General features: G+C 40.7%; 1 protein-coding gene across 4 annotated transcripts in view; it reads right to left on the reverse strand.

Moving 5' to 3' along the window:
• PARG (poly(ADP-ribose) glycohydrolase) overlaps window positions 1-21492 on the reverse strand; it is a 123352-nt gene that overhangs the window by 80449 nt on the left and 21411 nt on the right. For all 4 annotated transcript variants that reach the window (XM_008269836.4, XM_008269834.4, XM_008269835.4 and 1 more), the window contains exon 7: window positions 18414-18488. In XM_008269836.4, coding sequence (XP_008268058.2) covers window positions 18414-18488 — 75 coding nt within the window. The remainder of the gene's footprint in view (window positions 1-18413; window positions 18489-21492) is intronic.

Raw genomic sequence — 21492 nt, forward strand, 5'->3', positions numbered from 1 at the left:
GTCATTTAATATGGAATAAGTCAGGCTTCCACAAACACTGCTGTTTCCTCCCCACCAATGGCTGCTCCAAGGAAGGGAGGGGGAAGATGGGAAAAAAGTCTCCACCGCCATAGGCAACCTCTTCTCAGCAGGCAGAGCACAGGATCAAGGGGAAGGAGGAACACAGGGTACAGAACCCTCCAGTCTGGCCTGCTCAGAGCTCTCTTTCCAACAACAGAGCTCTGCGCTTCCTCACTTCAGAAAACAGGCCACTGGGCTGAAGGTTCACAGGCTTTTATGGATGGGGTGGAAATTTCACCACCATCAACTCCTAATTCCAAATAATTAACAACTAATTTGGGAACACAAACAGTTTAGGAAGTGTATCATCATCCAGTTCTTGAGGCAAAACATGCTTCTAATCAAAAACAGTCACACTATTTCCTACACAAATTTCATTAGATTACATATGAAGAATGGAACTGCGTAAGTTTGTGAAATACGAAGGAAACTTTAAACAGTTTTAACCTACAAACACTATGTGTTTCATGCTAATAATAAAATGCAGAGTACCGTTACAGCAGAAAGGATCAAACATAATCATATACCTTCAATACCCTCTGTCTCCAAAAGAGAATTTACTTCTCAATACTGTTCTGGTGAATGATTACTCCTTGGGGAACAATCCTGCACTGGCATGAGATGCTCTGATGGGTCTTTCTCATCTCTCACTTCTATTACTGTACGACTACATGGCCATATCTATCAATCACTTCCACAAACACCACCAAACCACAGTGCTATTACACACAAGCCAACAAATATTTTCAATACCATGTAGGCACACCAGTATCCATCTTTTATAGACAAGCCATCAAGCTCAACATGACAAGGTTTCAGAGAAACAGCTAATGGTAATATATGTTTTCTAGTCCTACAAGCAAAATGGATTTATTCGTCCAAGACACACAGGTGAGCAATAATTTCAACCTTTTACCATAGTTTACACTTTAAATAATAAGGCTTTTTGAGCCATAAGAAGTACTTTGAAAGTACTTATTTTTCTTTTGATTTTCAAGATAGCTCAATGATAGCTTATTACATTACACTAGTAAAAAGAATTTGCCTTATAAATCAAGTAATGTGCACAGCACATGATAGTACTTAATTCTTCATGTCATCCTCAAATTACCCACTATGAATAATCAATATGATACTCGAAGCTTCACGCTTATTAGTTGAAACCTAATTTCCCAAAAGGTTTGAGAGCGCCCCCTGGTGGCAGATTCTTTGGAGGAATAAAAATACAAATGCACTAGTAGGAACAAATGCTAATATAATGAAATATATTTTTAAAAATTTCTTCTGGAAATAATTTTGGTTACAGAGACTATGTAGGCCTGAAAGCACCTGAGGACTGGTGCAGAACTTAATTATACTAAATAAAACAGATTAAGAGCTCAGGCTCAATTTATCATCTAGAGCATTCATTCCTTTCTTGCATATAGAGAATTAAAGAAGCAAACGGGTCCCTGAAGTGAGGATTGGCTAAGCTCGGGAATCAGAGAGTGAAGATTTCGATAGGTCCAGCCTCTCCCTTCTGCTTAACTCCTATGTTGCTGCTCAGTTCAAACACACATGAGTATTGATACCGAGCATTCATTTTGTCTGGGACACCAGATTTAGCTGTGAGGAATAAACACCAAGATAAATGATGCAATATCTCTGTCCTCTGGAAACTTAGACTTTCTTAGGGTAAAAGATGCTTCATACCAACTATAAGGGTCATGTGCCTCACCTTCTCTACCACTAGCTAACCCCAGAGTGTCCACTGTCACTTTGCACAAGTAATTCCTAAATCCCTCAGGAAGAGACTGTGGCTCAAGACTCCCACTTCTGTGTACTGGACTAATCTCCAATATCTTCAACAAACTTCAAGAAGCAGTTACTGAATACAACCCTAGCTAGGGCACACAGGTGCCCTGGCGAAGCCCGGCATCATGGAGGAAGCAAACATTTCGTAGAGAGGTCATGTCCATGAAGCAAGGGCACAGGTACTACTGTGAGCACACAGAGGAGTTTTTTTTTGAAGGCTTTTATTTAATAAATAAAAATTTCATATTTGGATTATAGTGGTTCTTTCCCCTCATAACTACCCTCCCACCCGCAAACCATCTCATCTCCTACTCCCTCTCCCATCCCATTCTTCATTAAGATTCATTTTTAATTATCTTATATACAGAAGATCAATTCTATACTAAGTAAAAATTTCAACAGTTTGTACCCACCCAGACACACAAAGTATAAAGTACTGTTTGAAGTTTTACCGTTAATTCTCTTAGTACAACTCATTAAGGACAGAGGTCCTATATGGGGAGTAAGTGCACAGTGACTCCTGTTGTTGATTTAACAATTGACACTCTTATGTATTTATTTTATTTTATTTATTTTTTTGACAGGCAGAGTTAGACAGAGAGAGAGAGACAGAGAGAAAGGTCTTCCTTTTCCGTTGGTTCACCCCTCAAATGGCCGCTACGGCCGACTCTTATGTATTATGTCAGTGATCATCCGAGGCTCTTGACATGAGCTGCCTAGGCTATGGTAGCCTTCTGAGTCCACAAACTCCATCAGTATTTACTCAGGGCCATAATCAAAGTGGAAGTTCTCTGCTCCCTTCAGGGAAAGGTACTGTCTTCCTTGATGGCCCCTTCTTTCCACTGGGATCTCACAGAGATCTTTCATTTAGGTCATTTTTTGCCACAGTGCCATGGCTTTCCATACATGAAATGCTCTCATGGGCTTTTCAGCAAGATCCAAATGCCTTAAGGGCTGATTCTGAGGCCAGAGTGCTATTTAGGGCATTTGTCATTCTGTGAGTATGCTGTGTGGCCTGCTTCCCATGTTGAATCATTCTCTCCCTCTTAATTTTATCTATTATTATTAGCAGACACTTGGTCTTATTTATGTGATCCCTTTGACACTTATTCCTATCTTTATGATCAGTTATGAACTTAAACTGATCCCATTAACTAGTAAGATGGCACTGGTACCTGCCAACTTAATGGGATTTGTAGTCCCATGGTAAGTTTTAAGCTTTACCCTCAGGTAAAGCTTCTTCTCTTATTTCCACTCTTATTTTTTAACAGGGATCAATTTTAAACTGGATTAAACACCTAAGAATAATTCTGTGTTAAGTAAAGAGTTCAATCAATGGTATTAAATAGAAAAAGAAAATACTAAAAAGAATAAAATAGTAAGCTGTTCCTCGATAGTCAGTACAAGGGCTGATCAAGTCATTGCTTCTCATAGTGTCAATTTCACTTTTACAGGTTTCCTTTTAGGTGCTCAGTTAGTCCTCACAGATCAGGGAGAATATACCATATTTGTCCCTCTGCACCTGGCTTATTTCACTAAGTATGATGTTTTCCAGATTCCCATAGAGGAGTTTTTAATAGAGGCCGTGAAAGCAGAAAAGGGTATCCAGGATGAAACCAAGATTGACCTGAAGTTTGAAGGATGAATTAAGAGCAAGCAAACGATGTGAGGTAATATCACAAGCAATTCAGAGTCATTAGACCATCAGGTTTAGAGCAAAAAAAAGGGGCATAAAATGATGCTGGAGAGATGGGCAGAGCGAAGGTCACGGAATGCCATAAATATCACCCACTAGAGCTGAGAATAGATGAGGTGTCACAGAAGGTTCTAAGATATATGTTCCAGAGAGTGCACTGCATGTGAGTGGCATGAAGGATGAGTTTGAAGTAAGTGACCCTGTACATAGGGGTCAACTGGATGACTGCTGTAATGCATAGGCTGAGTCATCATGATGGTATGGATGAGACAAGTGTACTAGAAACGGAGGCAAGACTCAAGATGTTGAGTACCTCACTGTGAGAAGAAGGACTCGTGGATTAGCAGGAAGAAGGGGCTGACACAGGATAAGATGGCTAAGAGGAACAAATTCCAGCTTGAGAGAATGCATGGTGGAACCATGCAGACACAGAGTGTGGAGTAAGAATGGCCACAGTGCTAGTTTTAGGGACTGATGGGAAATCCAGGTGGAAAAATTCAATAAAGAATTAGAGGTGACAGAGAGAAAGAGCTAAAGACTTAAGGGTCACCAGCATTCAGTGGAATTTAAAGTTCTTGGCACTATATTAAGTGCTAAGGGATATAACAAAACCAAATCACAGCCTCTAAGGAAGAGCATAGAGGATGATGACGAAGTCAATCACAGGTCAGGGGATAATGACGTGTCCATGTAAGTTCCCCAGTTTTAACAAATGCAGCACCTGGTGGGGGGCGGGGGTGAAGGTTGGGCATGTGTCGAGCTGACAATGTAGAGGAAATGTCTCTAACTTCACTCATTTTTGCTATGAACAAAAACTCTTCTAAAAAAATCTAATGAAAAAAGCCTTTTTTGTTTGATTTTTTTTTAAGTCAATTACTGAAGTGACCACCACAGTGAACATTAAAACTCAAGCAGGTGTTAAGCAGACATCAGGGAAAAGAGGTATGAGGCCAGAAATGACACAGTGACAAGTATTCTAATGAACAATTCTCTTCTGAATTGGCTGACAAGTGGACTAAGGGGAGCTTTTCTTTTAAGAATGAAGGACACTGAAATCTTTAACACGAAGGAACTGAAAGACTTCATGTTTTGGACTGTCTTGGCTGCTCTGCCTCCAATCCAGCTCCCGAGGACACCTGGGAAAGCAGCGGAAGATGGCCCAAGTACATGGACCCCTGCCACCCACCTGGGAGACCTGGATGAAGTTCTTGGCTTCAGCCTGGCCCAGTGGTGATGGCTCTAGTACTTGAGTCTCTGCAACCACGTGGGAGCCCCAAACTGAGTTCCTGGTTCCTGGCTTCAGCCTGGCTCAGTTGTAGTTGTTGCAAGCACTTGGGAAGTGAACCAGAGAATGGAAGATCTCTGTCTCTGTCTGGTTTCCAAGAAAATTCAAGACTCAAGAAAAAAAAAAAAAAAAAGAAAGAAAGAAAGAAAAAAACTCTTGAAAAAGATGGCCTTAGTGGCCCATGTCCTAAGGCACCTAATGCCTGCCCCTCTAGAGGATGTTTCTAAGCTGCTTTTCTTTCTACTTTTATAATTAGAATCTTTGAACTTATGGGGTCTTGCTAGCCTTAAATGGCTTCCCTAACCATGTCCCACTGACCTAATGTCTGGGCAGTACATTTAAACCCATCTAGCTTTTTCCCTAGGTGTTATGTCAAAGACCAACTGTGACAACTCAACATCACAATCCACAAATAAAGCATGACATGCCATTTAGTTACCTAAACTCTCCAAGCCTTGATTTTTAGTACTTCATTTTTATAAGGGAAACATTAATAGTATCTGCCTAATAGGGTGGCTGTGAGAATGAGATGAGACAAAGCATCCTGCTTATACTGTACATGGTACACAGTAAGGCTCTCAATAATTAACACCACTGCCGATAACCAAATAAAATGTTCCAGCAAACAGAGGAGATACCCACAAGGGGAATCTTGCAGAAGTGGTTAGTCTTGGAGGAAACAGGGCGAAGTCTGCCACAGTTTCTGAGAGAAATGAAGCTACAATGGCTTGAGACTTCAGCAGTAGGCACAGAAGAAGGGAAGAATTATTAAGGGAGATGGAACTCCACTATCATGAAGGAGGTTGTGTATGTGGCTACTTTACCCAGAGGGCAGTGACCGTAAGCACTTTCAACACTCCTCTCCCAGTGAAGATCCCACTTATTTACCTCAGAGCTGGGCTTCCCAAGGCTAAGGCAGATTAGACCAAAACAAGGATTACCTAAATACACATATATCACTTTGGAGTTCATCTGAAAATAATCCTTCTCTCTCCATGCTGGGAATGGTTCTTATGGAGAAAATGTCTTTTTATGGGGCTGGGGCTGTGGCAGACCGGGTAAAGCCACCACCTACAGTGCTGACATCCCATGTGGGCACCAATTCGAGTACTGGCTGCTCCACTTCCAATCCAGCTCTCTGCTGTGGCCTGGGAAAGCAGTACAAGATGGTCTAAGTCCTTGGCCCCTGCACTCACATGGCAGACCCGGAAGAAGCTCCTGGCTCCTGCCTTCAGATCAGCTTAGCTTTGGCTGTTGTGGCCAGCTGGGGAGTAAACCAGCAGATGGAAGACCTCTCTCTTTCTCTGCCTCTTCTCTCTCTGTGTAACTCTTTCAAATAAATAAGTCTTAAAAAAAAAAAAAAGAAAATGTCTTTTTATAATGCTTTCCATGTAAATAAAGAACATCTGTGGTGACAAGGTACCCACTGTCACTCAGCTACAAACTCCCAACACTGTAAATAATAATGGTGCAGCCCGCAGAGTCTGACGGCCTTATGCAGTTCATCATTACCTGTCAGCAGTGGGGCCGTAACTCAGTGTTAAGTACTTTTTCCTATGAGCACCAGTCCTAAAATCAAGAGAAAGACCACTGGCCCAGTTCTTGGCCAACCATGTTTCTTCATACAGAAGAGGCAGATGGACTTGATTACTCTTCACAATCAAGTTTATTGCTCATTTGTAAAGACTATACATTCAAATAGTATATAAATTTGAAAAACAGATCTAACATTCTATATTTATTATTTTAATCTTCAGATGATATATACAATAGTCCTTCCAAGTTAAGACATGAGATGTTACACATAAAGAAGAGTATATGGGGTTTATTCAAAAGGAATGGAATTTATTTTTCATGAGCAGGAACATAAAAACAATAAATGTAAATTAACCTAGCGGGAATTATAAATCAAGGTATCATGTCAAACTGTAAAAATAAAATATACCCCTTCCTAATAAAAAAAAACGAGCACCCCAAGGCTAGTGATAGAAAGATGAATTATGGGAGAGATTAAAATATGGAATTATCGCCACCGTTCTAATAGAGATTTCTGGATAGTGAAAGCAAACATTTCAAAGGACTAGTTTCTATTGCTATTTGCATCAAATGAGTAAATAAAAGGCTGGCGTGACAGGACAGTAATGTCCTGGCTTTACTTCATTATTAGAATCCAGGATGATGTCTACTGAATGGATGTCCACTTTTGAGAATCAGTAACTTCTAAGCTCCTTGTCCTCCACGTACTGGTAAACCTATCTAATCCAGACAGTGCTTCACAAAAACAACACAAGTAATTTCATCAGTGACCTAGTGCACGAGGGCTCAATTACCGTTGATCTTCCAAAATAACTCAGTAAGTTTATCAAAGCAAAGTGCCTCTTCCAACTGGAGCTAATTCGACCTATGGGAAATGCACTATTTAAGACAAATCATGAATATGAGGCCCTCAATACATGCCCCAATCCAAAAGAAAATATTAATCAAACTGGGGGAAATTTCACGTATTCATACAAATCTACAAGTCACAATTCATCTGCTTTAACATTTAAGTGACTCTGATGAGCTCCCTTTTGGCTCCTACAGTTCTCATGAATTAGATTAAGTTGAGCTGTAAAGTAATGCAGACCTTATTGATTCCAGAGACTGTGAGTCACCAAGGGAAGAAGTCCAAAAAGGTTAAATTTCCACTGAACTCCAAATCAGAGGTTCGAAAGCTAGAGAGATAAAGACATTAGTTGTAGTCTTGTGAAACATTCAAGGCTGCTTTCATTTGATTAGGAATTTGCTACAGGCTCTTTACCACAATTCTAACAAGGACACTTCGAATTTTTTTAAGCTTTGAAGAAAGTTCCAGAAAATGGATTATCTATGAAGAGTCCTAAATTAGAGGCTAAGGAATAATGTGTTTATATACATTAGGAAGCTTACTTCTTCATTATCAAAAATCCAAAAGGTTTTAAGGTCACATTCTTTACTGGCTATTAGATAAAGAGATCTGTTCTACTTTGAAACAGTAGTTACAGAGGCCACTGCTTTAGGTCAGTTTTTCCCAAACTATTTTATTTTATTTATTTTTTAAAATATTTTTAAATTTATTTGAATGGCAAAGTTACAGAGAGGCAGAGGCAGAGGCAGAGGCAGAGGCAGAGGCAGAGGCAGAGGCAGAGGCAGAGGCAGAGGCAGAGATAGAGAGACGTCTTCCAACCACTGGTTCACTCCCCAAATGGCAGCAACTACTGGAGCTGGGCCAAACCTGAAGCCAGGAGCCAGGAGCTTCTTCCAGGTCTCCCTTGTGGGTGCAGGGTCCTAAAGACCTGGGTCATCTTCCACTGCTTTCCCAGGTCACAGCACAGAGCTAGATCGGAAGTAGAGCAGCCAGGACTCGAACCAGCGCTCAGATGGGATGCTAGCACCGCAGGCGGCGGCTTTACCTGCCATGCCACAGCACCAGCCCCTTCCCAAACTATTTTAAAGAACACTAACATTCAGCAAAATGTTTACAGAAATTCCAGAGTGGTGAGGGATGGAGAAGCAGAAAAAAACGGAGAAATAATTTTGTACTAAAATTTTCAATCTATAAAAACTACTAAGTATAATTCATATGGTTTTAATTGTCATGAGAAGAGCTACCTAGAACACTATGCCACATCCTGGCAGGCCATGGAAGCCACAACACCCCACCTGTGTTTCTCACTCCAGTGGAGCACAGCACACAGCCACTGTATTTCGTGCTACTGAATGACACTGAGTTATGCTATGATTTGTCTAGTAACTCCAACTTACTATATTTTAACTTTTCATAACATAATACCAATGCGAATTAAAGCTTAATTTCTTTTGGCCATTCCTCTTCATATGTAATATAACTTTTTCAGTAATCTATTTTAATAGAAGTTTATTTTTTGTGTGTGCTACTTCAATTGATGTACTGCCAATACATTTTAATTTTTGAAGTTTTTCATGGTCACATCAGTTCAAAAAATATTATGCTAGTTAAATACAGGTGTAATATAGTACATGCCTCAATTTTGGGGACAATGAATTATGTTGGGCCTGTTTATAAAATGTAATTCGTAACTCTGAAGCAAAAGATGACCCAGGCATAATAATTTTCTTCACATAATACGCATCCTTCAAAACCCAGTATGACCCCCATTTAGCTTTTAAAATTAAGTAGCACATAAACAAGAATGCAAATTCATTACTAATAGATTTATGCACTAGTCATAGAAAAAGAGAGCCTACAAATAAAGTTAAACACAGAAAGCAAGATGAAATACTAAAATCCTCAGGTTTCCTTTCCACATCTAATCTACTTCCTCAAATGTGCTATACAAAGCTATTTTAGATTTTAAAGCTCTACATAATTTAATACTTTACACTTATTGCACAATTTATATTCAAAAAGTCCGTAAAATGTGGATGTGCAGTTGAATGAGTGACTGTGGAGCAACAGCCTGGTTCTGACGAGCATCCAAGTCCAGAAACAGAAGCCAGTGCCATACAGACCGCAGAAACCCGGCCCACACAGTCCTCCTGCGCCCCTCCTCAGTGCCTACGGCTTCAGCGTACTCTGTACATTTCACAACCTAATTCATTAACAAAAACTAAAATAGTGCCACAGGCATTAGGAAATCAAGGTATATTTAAAATTCCTCTGAAATGTATTAAATAGAAAACCTTTTCTAACACATGTACAGGACATTCTGTTAAACTTCCCTGTGAAAAACGCCTGGAGTAAGTATATGGATTCATTTAGAACATAAATTATTGAAGGGTTTGAATTTAATTTTGTGGAACACCACACAGGAGGGCCATAAAACACAGATTATTTGTTCCTAGCACTTTTCACAGCTGGCAGTGAGGAAGACCAATATTAGCACTCAAGAAGCAAAAAACACTAAATGGCCAGTTCAATTCAGTAGCACCCAAAAACATGGCTATAAAGTATAAATTCACAGATTGACCTTGTGATCTTTGCAGGGTTTTGACTAAAAAGTCAAAGCAGCAGTATTCTCCACTTCTATTCCAACAGGGGATACACACAGAGCAGGTTTAGAAGGATTCTGGTTCCCTTGCTTTTGTACTAGGTGCCGATATGTAGGTTAATATCAGCAACATGGAATTACATTAAGTGACTTGCTATTAACTTATCCTATTGTTCTAAGGTAGTTTGGGTTACAAAATCCATTACTCACAGAATTAACCAACAAAGGGCTTTAAGGAAATAAATATCAACAGCCTCAAAAAAAAGTGACCTGCAAATTAATTTTGACAATGATGTTAAATTTGAACTCTGTTTTTCTTTAGCAAAGCATGCCACTCAAGTTCAATGTGTCATTTTAGGAAAGAATTCTCAAATTCTGTTAATAAAGTTTAAGAAATTTTTATAAAAAAAAAAAAAAAAAACACTCCTAATCCAGACTGTAGAAACAGATAACACAAAGTAAGTGTAATTCATTTATAATTTAAAGCCTAACCAAACAACTGTTTCTCCTGCACTGAGGATCTTATCCTCCTTCATCAATCCTACCCATACCTGTGTGACACTCACTGCTTCCCAGAACCATCACTGCAAGCCTAAGCATCGAGGTCCCCGATGGCTCTCGACTTGGTAGAGTTATATATTAGTCTTTGGAGCTATGACTGATAGAAAACATGCAACTGTATTGAATATCCATATCTGTAAAGTACACTGACAATGACAGATAGTAACAAGGAAACAGTCACAGGGAAAAACACCTTTGAATCCCTGGTTATGCTTTATACACATTATTTCCTCAAATCTCAAACACTGGAAGGCTAAGCAAATGATTTAGATGCTCTAGCCAGGTCTAAATCTAATTAGATGGCAGATTATATAACCACCCAGGCTACAAATTATAAAGCCATAACAAAGATTATCTAATATATCATAAAGTATTTAAAATATACTATTATGTCAAGTTGTAACTATAAGAATTATGAACAAAGATTTGAAGAAGAAAATAAGAAATACTTGGTATAGTTTCCAGGACTCCTTCAATCCCTTGCATCTTTATGAAGTAAATAAAAACCAGGCCCAAAATGCAACACCTCCTCTCTCTGAAGAACTGTAAAACCACCATCAGCACCTTGGCGATCACCTCATATTTATGACCTACACTAAATACACCAAAACTTGTTATATGTTACCCTTTCAGATGTCTTCTGGGCAAGGCCACCAGACAAAGGGGAAACAAGGTTGTGTCTGAGTACTCTGATTAGGGAGAGGGGGAAAAACGACAACTTTACCTCATGGCACAGTGACAGAGGCATGTTTTACTACTGGTCAGGAATCAAATTCAGTCTTACTTCTTACCTAAATAAGCCTCTCTGTCCAATTTAAGCCCAGAAAATTATAAAATAAAATTTCATGTTATGATAAGTGAAAAAAAAAGAGATTATATCAGCTTGGTCAAGTTTTCATTGCATCAGAAATTACATCCCTGTAATTCAGGGATAGGGATATTCTGAGATACCCCATTTCCTACATAGGGATAAGGCTTCCATTGTGCACAAAGCTCGAAAAGCTAGCCCTGAAATTACTGGTACTACCTGGAGATGCGGAATTATACTAACAAGACTGTAGAAAGTGCTCTTCACAGCTAGTTTTCTTGGCAGACACTAATGAGTCCTAAGACTCACACTGAAATGTAAAGGTTTCTGAAGAGCCGAAGCAAAGTGCAAAAAGAACAAAGTTGGAAGACTCCCATTTCTTGATTCTGAAACTTACTACTACTACAATAATCAAAATGTGCCGTAATAGCATAACGTTAAAAATAAGGGTCAACAGAATACAACTGAGAGATGAGAATTAAACTTCATGCTTATAATAAATTGGTTTTTGAAAAGGGTGCCAAGACAATTCAACAAACAGTGCTGGGAGAACTGGATATCTACATGCAAAATAATGAAACTGGATCCCTACCTCACTCTAGCTACACAAGCTGACACAAAATGGATATTCAAAAGCAGTCCTTTGGTACAGTAGGCTGTCACTTGGGATGCCATCTCACGTCAGGGTTCCAGTTTTAGTCCTGACTCCTCTGCATCCTAACACACTTGAGAGACAGAGGATGACGGCCCAAGTACTTAAATTCCTGCCACCCATGTGGGAGACCTGGCGAGAGCTCTTCCTGGCTCCTGGTTTCAGCTTGGCCCAGCTCTGGTTGTTGCAGCCATTTGAGGTGTAAACAAGTAGACAGAAGATCTCTCCCTCTTTCTCTATCACCTTGCCTTTTAAATAAATATTTTTAAAAAGACTTTTAAGGGGCTAGCACAGTGGCATGGCTGGTAAAAGCCATTGCATGCAACACCAGCATCCCATATGTATGCCAGTTTGAGATCCAGCTGTTCCACTTCTGATCCAGCTCTCTGCTTATGGCTTGAGAAAGCAGTGGAAGTGCTTGGGCCCCTGAGCCCATGTGGGACGCCCAGAAGAAGCTCCTGGCTCCTGGCTTTGGCCTGGTCCAGCCTTGGCCGTGGCAGCTATTTGGGGAGCAAATCAGCAGATGGAAGATTTCTCTCTGCGTCTGAATTGATATTCATATGGATTAAAATTGGACCCCTAACTCACTACATATACAAAAATTAATGCAAAAATGGGTAACAGACATAAGTATAAGAGCTGAATCTGGGGCTGGCACTGTGGCTCACTTGGTTGGTCCTCCACCTGCGGCACCGGCATCCCACATGGGCGCCGGGTTCTAGTTCTGGTTGCCCTTCTTCTAGTCCACCTCTCTGCTGTGGCCCAGGAGGACAGTGGATAATGGCCTGAGTGCTTGGGCCTCTGCACTGGCATGGGAGATCAAGAAGAGGCACCTGGCTCTTGGCTTCGGATCGGCACAGTGCTGGCTGTGGCGGCCTTTTGGGGTGTGGGCCAACAGAGGGAAGACCTTTCTCTCTCTTTCTCTCACTGTAACCCTACCTGTCAAAAAAAAAAAAAAAAAAAAAAAGATCTGAATCTATAAAATTCTTAGAATATAGGAGTAATCATTATGATCCTGGATTAATTTCCTACATTTGCACCAAACTAGAAGCAACAAAAAATGTAGATAAATTAGACTTTATTGAAATTAAAAACTTTTTTGCTTATAGGGACATCATTAAGAAAATTTTAAAAACCTTACAATAGGAAAAAATATCATATATAGGGGTGTGTGTGTATATATATATATATATATACTATCTTTATCAGACATTTATATATCTGACAAGGAATTGCATCTGTAATATAAATATTTACAACCCAATAACAAAAAATGCAAAAGATTTGAATATGTACTTCTCCAAAGACATCCAAATGGCCAATAAACTTATGAAAAGATAATCAATAACAGTCATAATAGAAAAGGAACTAGAACTACAATGAGATATTATTACATATTGACCAAAATAAAAAGGACACATATAAATGTTGATGAATATGTGAAGAAACTGGAATCCCGGTACAATGGTGGAGGAATTAAACACTGATATAGCCACTTTGGAAAACAGTTTGGCAGTCCCCTAAGATATTAAAGAGTTACCATATATCTCAGCAATTCCATTTCTAGGTACATACTTAAGAGAAATGAACACAAATGCCACACAAAAAAACATGTTCACCGCAGCATTACTGATAATAGCTAAAAAGTAGAACAATCCAAATTTCCATCAACCGATGAATGGATAAATGAGGTATATGCAAACACTGGAGCATCGTTATTCAGCATTAAAAAGGTAAATTCATACACGGTTCTGTACATGCGAACCTTGAAAATATTATGCTAAATCCAAGAAGCTAGCACATTCAACAGCTGTTTAGGGGGTGGATTTTGTGGTGCAGTGGGTCAAGCTACTACTTGGGATGCCTGCATCCCAGATGGGAAGTGCCTAGTTTGATTTCCAACTATTCGGTGCTTCTAATCCAGGTTCCTGAGAGGCAGCAGATGGTGGTGCAAGTACTTGGGTTCCTGCCACCCATGTGAGAAACGTGCATGGAGCTCCTGGTTTCAGTCTGGCACAGTCCTGGCTATTTCAAAAACTCTGGGGGAGTGAATCAGCAGATGGAAGATATCTCTCTCTTTCCACCTATTTCTCTGTCAATCTGCTTTTCAAATAAATAAATCCTTTTTTAAAAACTGCTACTTAAAGAGTTAATTTCCTTTAACTATTTCTCCTTTACACTCCTAACCACCCAAGCATTGTGTCCTGTACAACACATATCCAATGACCAAAATAACAGTCATTTGCTCTTCTACGGACCATGAGGCTGTATGAAAGCACGTCTACTCTAATTATTGTAGTCTTTCATGGACATGGCATGTCCTCTGGTTTCTTATGATAAGTCTGTCAATCAATTTTGTAACTTTTTGTGGTATAGCCTTATATACAGGGAAACTGACACATTGAAAAGGTCATAGGCATTGGAGTCTAATACTCCTTTAGGTACCCACAAATAATCATTGGTCACCTGTTTGTGCAGGAACTGAACTGAACTCAAATCTAGACTTATATCTAGACTTTACATACAAAATGTTAAAAAACATTGCTTACTCTCTCTAAATCTAATTATATTTTCATCTTTAAATTTAATATGAGGTTTAAATATAGTAAAATATTCCTTTTGACATACATATGTTCTCAATAAATATTATTTCCTTTTTATTGCTTTCCTTTGAAATAACTGAATAATTTTCTCTAGGTCTGTGAAAAACGTAGTATACAGAGGATATACCCGAGAGAAAGATGATCCCAAACTTCTACAGCAAGTTAAATGTACAGTTTACAAGATGAACCCCGCATTTTATTATTAAACTTATTTCTGCAGATTCTGAGGAATAACATCACTTAAGTAAGAGAACTCTCGTATCTCACACTGGTATCACAACAGCTGCTAGAAAACTACTTTCTCCTGACCACGGGAAAGTAAGGTGACACCTTACTCTGGTGACGGAAAAAGGAAAACGTGCATCACAAGAGAGAGTTTCAACCGAAAAGCAGAGGAAGGGGGCGGATCTGTCTCTTATTACAGAGAAAATGGGCAGCAGGCAGACAGAAAGGATGTGTGGCGAGAGAAACCAAATCATGACCACATGCAACTCTGAGAAGAACACTGATCAGGTTAGATTTCCCTGCCAGAAGCAAAACATGTCACTTTGGCTGAGCAAATCCACCTCCCAATCACAAGGTATGTGGCACTGTAACTTAAATACAGCAAGTGATGCGTAAATATTTATGGAATTGATTTCAACACATCAGATAGTCATATGGGTCTGCAGCGTTACCAAGGTCAGAAGGTTATTATCTAGAAGTAACAGTCTGAATTAATAAAAACTAGCATTTTTCTGATTTCTGTCCCAACTCTCCATTTCAAAAGTTACATTGTCAATATTATAACTAAATGAAGCACAAATAATTTTGATGACTCAAAATAACATTACAAGAACAGAAGAATCAAGTTCTAAACAATTTTAAAAATAGATTGTACATGGGGCTAGTGTTGTGGTATAGTAGGTAAAACTGCCCCATGCGACATCCGCATCCCATGTGGGCGCCAGTTGGTGTCCCAGCCATTCCACTTCCAATCCAGCTCCCTCCTACAGGCCTGTGAAAAGCAGTGGAAGATGGCCCAACTGCTTGGGGCTTTCCACCCATGTGGGAGACTCAGATGAAGCTGATGGATGTTAGGTCTCTCTCTGCAACTCTTTCAAATAAATAAATCTCAAAAAAAGAGAAAAAAAAGGATGTACATAAAAGTATCTTTTTTTCTGAGGAAAATATCCAAAAAAATATCGAAAAGGATATTGTCAGGGCTGGTGTTGTGGCATAGCGGGTTAAAGCCATATCCTACAGCCTATATAGGTGCCTGTTTAAGTTCCAGCTGCTCCACTTCTAACCCAGCTCCCTGCTAATTGCCTAGGAAAAACAACATAAGATGGCCCAGGTGTTTAGGCTCCTGCCACCCATGTGGGAGACCTGGATGAAGCTCCTGGCTCTGGCCTGGCCCAGTGCTGGCCGTGTGGCTATCTGGGGAGTGAACCAGCAGATGAAGATCTCTCTGTCTTGAACTCTGATTTTCAAAATAAATTTCTTTCAAGATTTATTTATTCGAAAGGCAGAGTACAGAGAGGGAGAGACAGATCTTCCATCTGCTGGTTCACTCCCCAAACAGCTGCAACAGGTAGAACTAGACCAGGCCAAAGCCAGGAGTCAGGAGATTCTTCCTGGTCTCCCATGTGGGTGCTAGGTCCCAAGAACTTGGGCTGTCCTCCACTGCTTTCCCCAGATGCATTAGCAGGGAACTAGATCAGAAGTGGAGCAGCTGGGACTTGAATGGGCACCCATAGGAGATGCCAATGTCAGAGGTGGTAGCTTTACCAGCTACACCACAGACCAGCCCCCAGAATAAATCTTTATAAAAGACAATATATTGCCATGTTTGGTACAGTTCGTCTGACAGTTTGGCAGTTTCTTTTAAAGTAAGGTCAAGATGCTGCTGTGACACTGGCATCCCATGTTGCAGATTTGAGTCCCTTTTGCTCTACTTCCTTGTTTGTTTTTTTTTTTTTTTTTAAGATTTTATTTATTTATTTGAGAGGTGGGAGGCGGGAGGTGAAAGGCAGAGACAGACAGAATGATCTTCCATCCACTGGTTCACTCTCCAAATGGCCGGAGCTGAGCCAGTCCGAAGCCAGGAGCCAGGAGCTTCTTCCGGGTCTCCCACACAGGTGCAGGGGTCCAAGCACTTGGGCCATCTTCTACTGCTTTCCCAGGCCACAGCAGAGAGCTGGATCGGAAGTGGTACCGCCAGGACTTGAACGGGTGCCCATATGGGATGCTGGCACTGCAGGCGGAGAATTAACGTACTGCGCCACATCGTGCTCTACTCCTGATCCAGTTCCCCTCTGATGCGCCTGGGAAAGCAGCAGAAAATGGCCCAAATAACTTGGGCACCTGCCACCCACGTGGTTAGAGTTCCAGGCTTCTGGCTTCAGCCTGCCCCAGCCCCAGCCATTGCAGCGGATGGGAGATGTCTTTCTCTGTCTCTCTTTCTCTCTGTAACTCTGCCTCTCAAATAAACAAATCTTTAAAAAAAAAAAAAAAAAAAAAAAGTAAAAATATACTAATCAAACTCAGCAAACATGCAAAAAACCTCGAAGTTCATAGCTCTGTTAAAAGAACCCCAAACTGGAAATAACCCAAATGTTCTTAAATGACTATCACTAAAACATGAGCCGGCGCCGTGGCTCAATAGGCTAATCCTCCACCTTGCGGCGCCAGCACACCGGGTTCTAGTCCCGGTTGGGGCGCCGGATTCTGTCCCGGCTGCCCCTCTTCCAGGCCAGCTCTCTGCTATGGCCAGGGAGTGCAGTGGAGGATGGCCCAGGTGCTTGGGCCCTGCACCCCATGGGAGACCAGGAAAAGCACCTGGATCCTGGCTCCTGCCATCGGATCAGCGTGGTGCGCCGGCTGCAGCGGCGGCCATTGGAGGGTGAACCAACGGCAAAGGAAGACCTTTCTCTCTCTGTCTCTCTCTCACTGTCCACTCTGCCTGTCAAAAAAAAAAAAAAAAAAAAAAAAAAAAATCTTAAAAAAAAAAAAAAAAATGACTATCACTAAAACAAATTATGAACTATTTCAAAGATGGAATACTATTCAGCAATAAAAATGGAAAAAAATTGACACATTTGAATGGACTGCAAGGGAATTATGTAAAGTGAGGAAAGACAATTCGAAAAGTTAGATACTACAATCCCTTTGAAATAAAAAAAGTATTAAAATGGAGAACAGATGGGTGGTTGCCAGGAGTTAAGAAGGAACAAGGATGGCTATATTAAAGGGCAGTGCCAGTGAGCCCTGTGGTGACAGAGTGTTCTGTGAATTAAACGGTGGAAGGAAGGAAGGAAGGAAGGAAGGGGAGGGGAGAGGAGGGGAGGGGAGGGGAGGAGAGGGGAGGGGAGGGGAGGGGAAGGGAGGGAGGAAGAGGGGAAGGGGGGAGGGGAGGAGAGGGGAGGGGAGGGAGGGAGGAAGGAAGCAAGCCACTAATTTTTCAAAGTGAATGATGCCCACTGTGCTACTGGTCCTATGTAAGTGGTAATGCTTTCATCACTGGAGGAACAGTACATGGCTATAATTCCCTGCAGAAAATGATTTCACAGTGTACGTGCGGAGCCATCAGTCTGTGCCCTTTGACTGAGACACCAAATTTCTAGAAATCACATGAACAGTTTTGAGTATGGGAAACACACAGACGCTACCACAGCATAATCCAGGACAGGGTAAGACTGAGTGAGCCCAGTCTAAATGTCTGGATGTGAGTCACTGAATACACGAAGTCTAGCCATGGAATACAATGCAGCCATTTAAAATGTTGGAAATGGTATTGCAACGCAATAGAAAACATCAGAATAAAACAAAATTCAATGTTAACTTCTTTTTATATTTACCTCAAACATGCATATAACAGAAAATTAAGATAATAATTATGTTAATATGGCAGAATTTTGGGTACTGTTCTCAAACCTTCTTATATATTGTCATATTATTCTCATAAAGAAATAAGCACAAATTTACCTTATCCCAGAAATCAACCAAAGCTGTAAAGTCCCATTTCTTAGAATACGCCACATTGTATTTCAGAATAGCATCCTATGGAGAAAGCAGAAACAACACCAACCTCATGATACAGCCCAGTGAAGCTATCTATGAATAGCCCGACTTTCATGAACATTTCCAGTAAATTTCTTAATGCTGGACAAGCTTCCTCCTACCATTAGCTATTCCACATCAGTAGCTAAGGACAAACAGAATGCACATTAACTTATTATTCATTTAAGAAAAATGAGATTAGAAAGGTCAAGTGATAGGGGAAAACATAATTACCTTAAAGCATGCATTCTAAATAGGGGTGACAAACTCCAATGGACAAATATGCAATGTCAGAGGATACAAAATATGCTCAGACATCACAATGGTTTGCCACCCTTGAAAGGACTGTCATGACCAGATACATAAATAATCAGTGTTAAAATATCTTGGGGGTGTAGAGATTAGGGGGAAAAAAAGAGGTTTGAAAAGGATCATAGGATGGAAGTGATCATGAAACAAAGAGTGAGAAACACTGTCCTAAAGCACAAAATGGTCCTTTTCATGCTCCTCTCATCTATTTATTTATTTTATATATATTTTTAAAAGATTTATTTATTTTTTGAAAGGCAGAGTTAAAGAGAGGCAGAGGCAGAGCAAAAAAGAGAGAGAGAGAGAGGTCTTCCATCTGCTGGTTCACTCCCCAGATGGCTGCAAGGGCCAGAGTTGTGCAGATCCAAAGCCAGGAGCCAGGCACTTCCTCCAGGTCTCCCAAGAGAGTGCAGGAGCCCAATCATTTGAGCCATCTTCTGCTGTTTTCCCAGGAGCATAGCAGAGCTGGATTGGAAGAGGAGCAGCCAGGACACGAACCGGCATCCACATGTGATGCCGGCATTGCAGGTGGAAGCTTAGCCTACTATGCCACAGTGCTGGCCCCTCATCTATTTTTATTAGCTACATGTAAAAGGTTATCTTCTCCCAGAAATTCACATAAATCACATATGTACATAGAATGAAAAGTCAAGATATTGTGCCATCTACAGGTATAACTTTCTGTAAAGATTAATATGTTTGAAGAGTAAGAGGGGAAGAAAAGGGGCGAGGAGGAGAGGGGGAGAGGTGAGGGAGGGAGAAGAGAGGGAAAGAGACAGACAGGAGATCTTCCATCTGCTGATTCACTCCTCAGATGGCCACAGTGGCCAGGACTGGGCCAGGCCAAAGCCTGGAGCTTCATCCAAGTCTTTTACACAGGTGGCAGGGGCCAAGCACTTGGGCCATATTCCACTCTTTTTCCCAGGCCATTAGCAGGAAATTGGATTGGAAGTGGGGCAGCTGAGACACAAACTAGTGTGGATATGGGATGTTGGAACTGCTATGCCACAACACCAGCCCCTGGTATGACCTAATGATTTGGTTTCTAGGGTTGGGTAAGTCCGAGACAATCCTCAGTTGTGCGGAAAAACTACTACATACAACTACATTTTAATTTATCCCATTTTAATATCTATTTATTATACTTTATAATATACATATTACATTAATAAAATAAATCTGCAGAATTTATTAACTAATTACACTAATACATATCTTTTTTTTACTGAAAGAATATACAGGTCTGAAAACCACTATGTTAGATTATTACAAGAAGTCTTTCAAATGTCTTTATCACTGAGGAAGTTTTATTTTTTATTTATTTATTTATTTTTTTGACAGGCAGAGTGGATAGTGAGAGAGAGAGACAGAGAGAAAGGTCTTCCTTTTTGCCGTTGGTTCACCCTCCAATGGCCGCCATGGCTGGCATGCTGCAGCCGGCGCACCGCGCTGATCCGAAGGCAGGAGCCAGGTGCTTCTCCTGGTCTCCCATGAGGTGCAGGGCCCAAGCACTTGGGCCATCCTCCACTGCACTCCCTGGCCACAGCAGAGAGCTGGCTGGAAGAGGAGCAACCGGTAAAGAATCCGGTGCCCCGACCGGGACTAGAACCCGGTGTGCTGGCGCCGCTAGGTGGAGGATTAGCCTAGTGAGCCACGGCGCCGGCCTGAGGAAGTTTTAAATAGTTAATATTTAAAGTTAATATTAAATTAATAATAATTTATTAAATATATTAATAAATTAATATATTTAAATAGTTAATATTTAATAGTTAATATTCGAATAAATAAATAAATAAATAATAAAACTTCCTCAGTGATAAAGACATTTGAAAGACTTCTTGTAATAATCTAAGTGTCCTAAAAAGTGTCCTAAAAAGTATACTGCATGCCATACCATTACAAGGCATCTAGGTTTGAAAATAAGCCAAAAAATATGTTTTACTTATTTGAAATTAGGGTTATCCAAGTTCCTTCAGAAAAGTAAAGAAAAAAATCAATCGTAAGAGGCTTAGCAGGTTTAAACAACTACCTGCAACACCAGCATCCCATATAAGGGGAGTGCTGGTTCTAGTCCCAGGTACTCCACATTCAATATGGCTTCCTCCTAATAATGTGTCTGGGGGTGGCGGATGATGGCCCAAGTGCTGGTATCTCCTGCCACCTTATGGGACTGCCTGGCTCCTGGATTAGGCCACTGTGGCTGTCGGGGGGGAACCAGCAGATGCAAGAGCTCTTTCCCTCTGTCCCTTGACTCTTCCTCTTGAATAAATAAATATTTGAAAGGAAATAAGAACAACAGTTTAAAAAAAGAGAACTTCTATTTTTACCTCACAACCCATAAAATAAAATTTCCCCAAATTCAGAATATTAAAATTTTGGGGCCAGTGTTGTGGCATAGTGGGTTAAGCTGCTGCCTGTGATGTCAGCATCCCATATGGGTACCAATGTGAGTCCCTGCTGCTCCACTTTTGATCCAGCTCCCTGATAATGTGTCTGGGGAAGCAGCAGAAGGTGGCCCAAGTCCTCAGTGACCTGCACCCACATGGGAGACCGGGATGAAGCTCCTGGCTCCAGCCTGGCCCAGCTCTGGCAGTTGCGGCCATTTAGAGAGTGAACCAGTAGATGGAAGATCGTGACTCTGCCTTTCAAATAAGCAAACAAATCTTTAATGACGGGTATTGATTTCAGAACTTCA

Source organism: Oryctolagus cuniculus, chromosome 15 (genome assembly GCF_964237555.1).
Source record: "Oryctolagus cuniculus chromosome 15, mOryCun1.1, whole genome shotgun sequence".
Lineage (NCBI taxonomy): Eukaryota > Metazoa > Chordata > Mammalia > Lagomorpha > Leporidae > Oryctolagus > Oryctolagus cuniculus.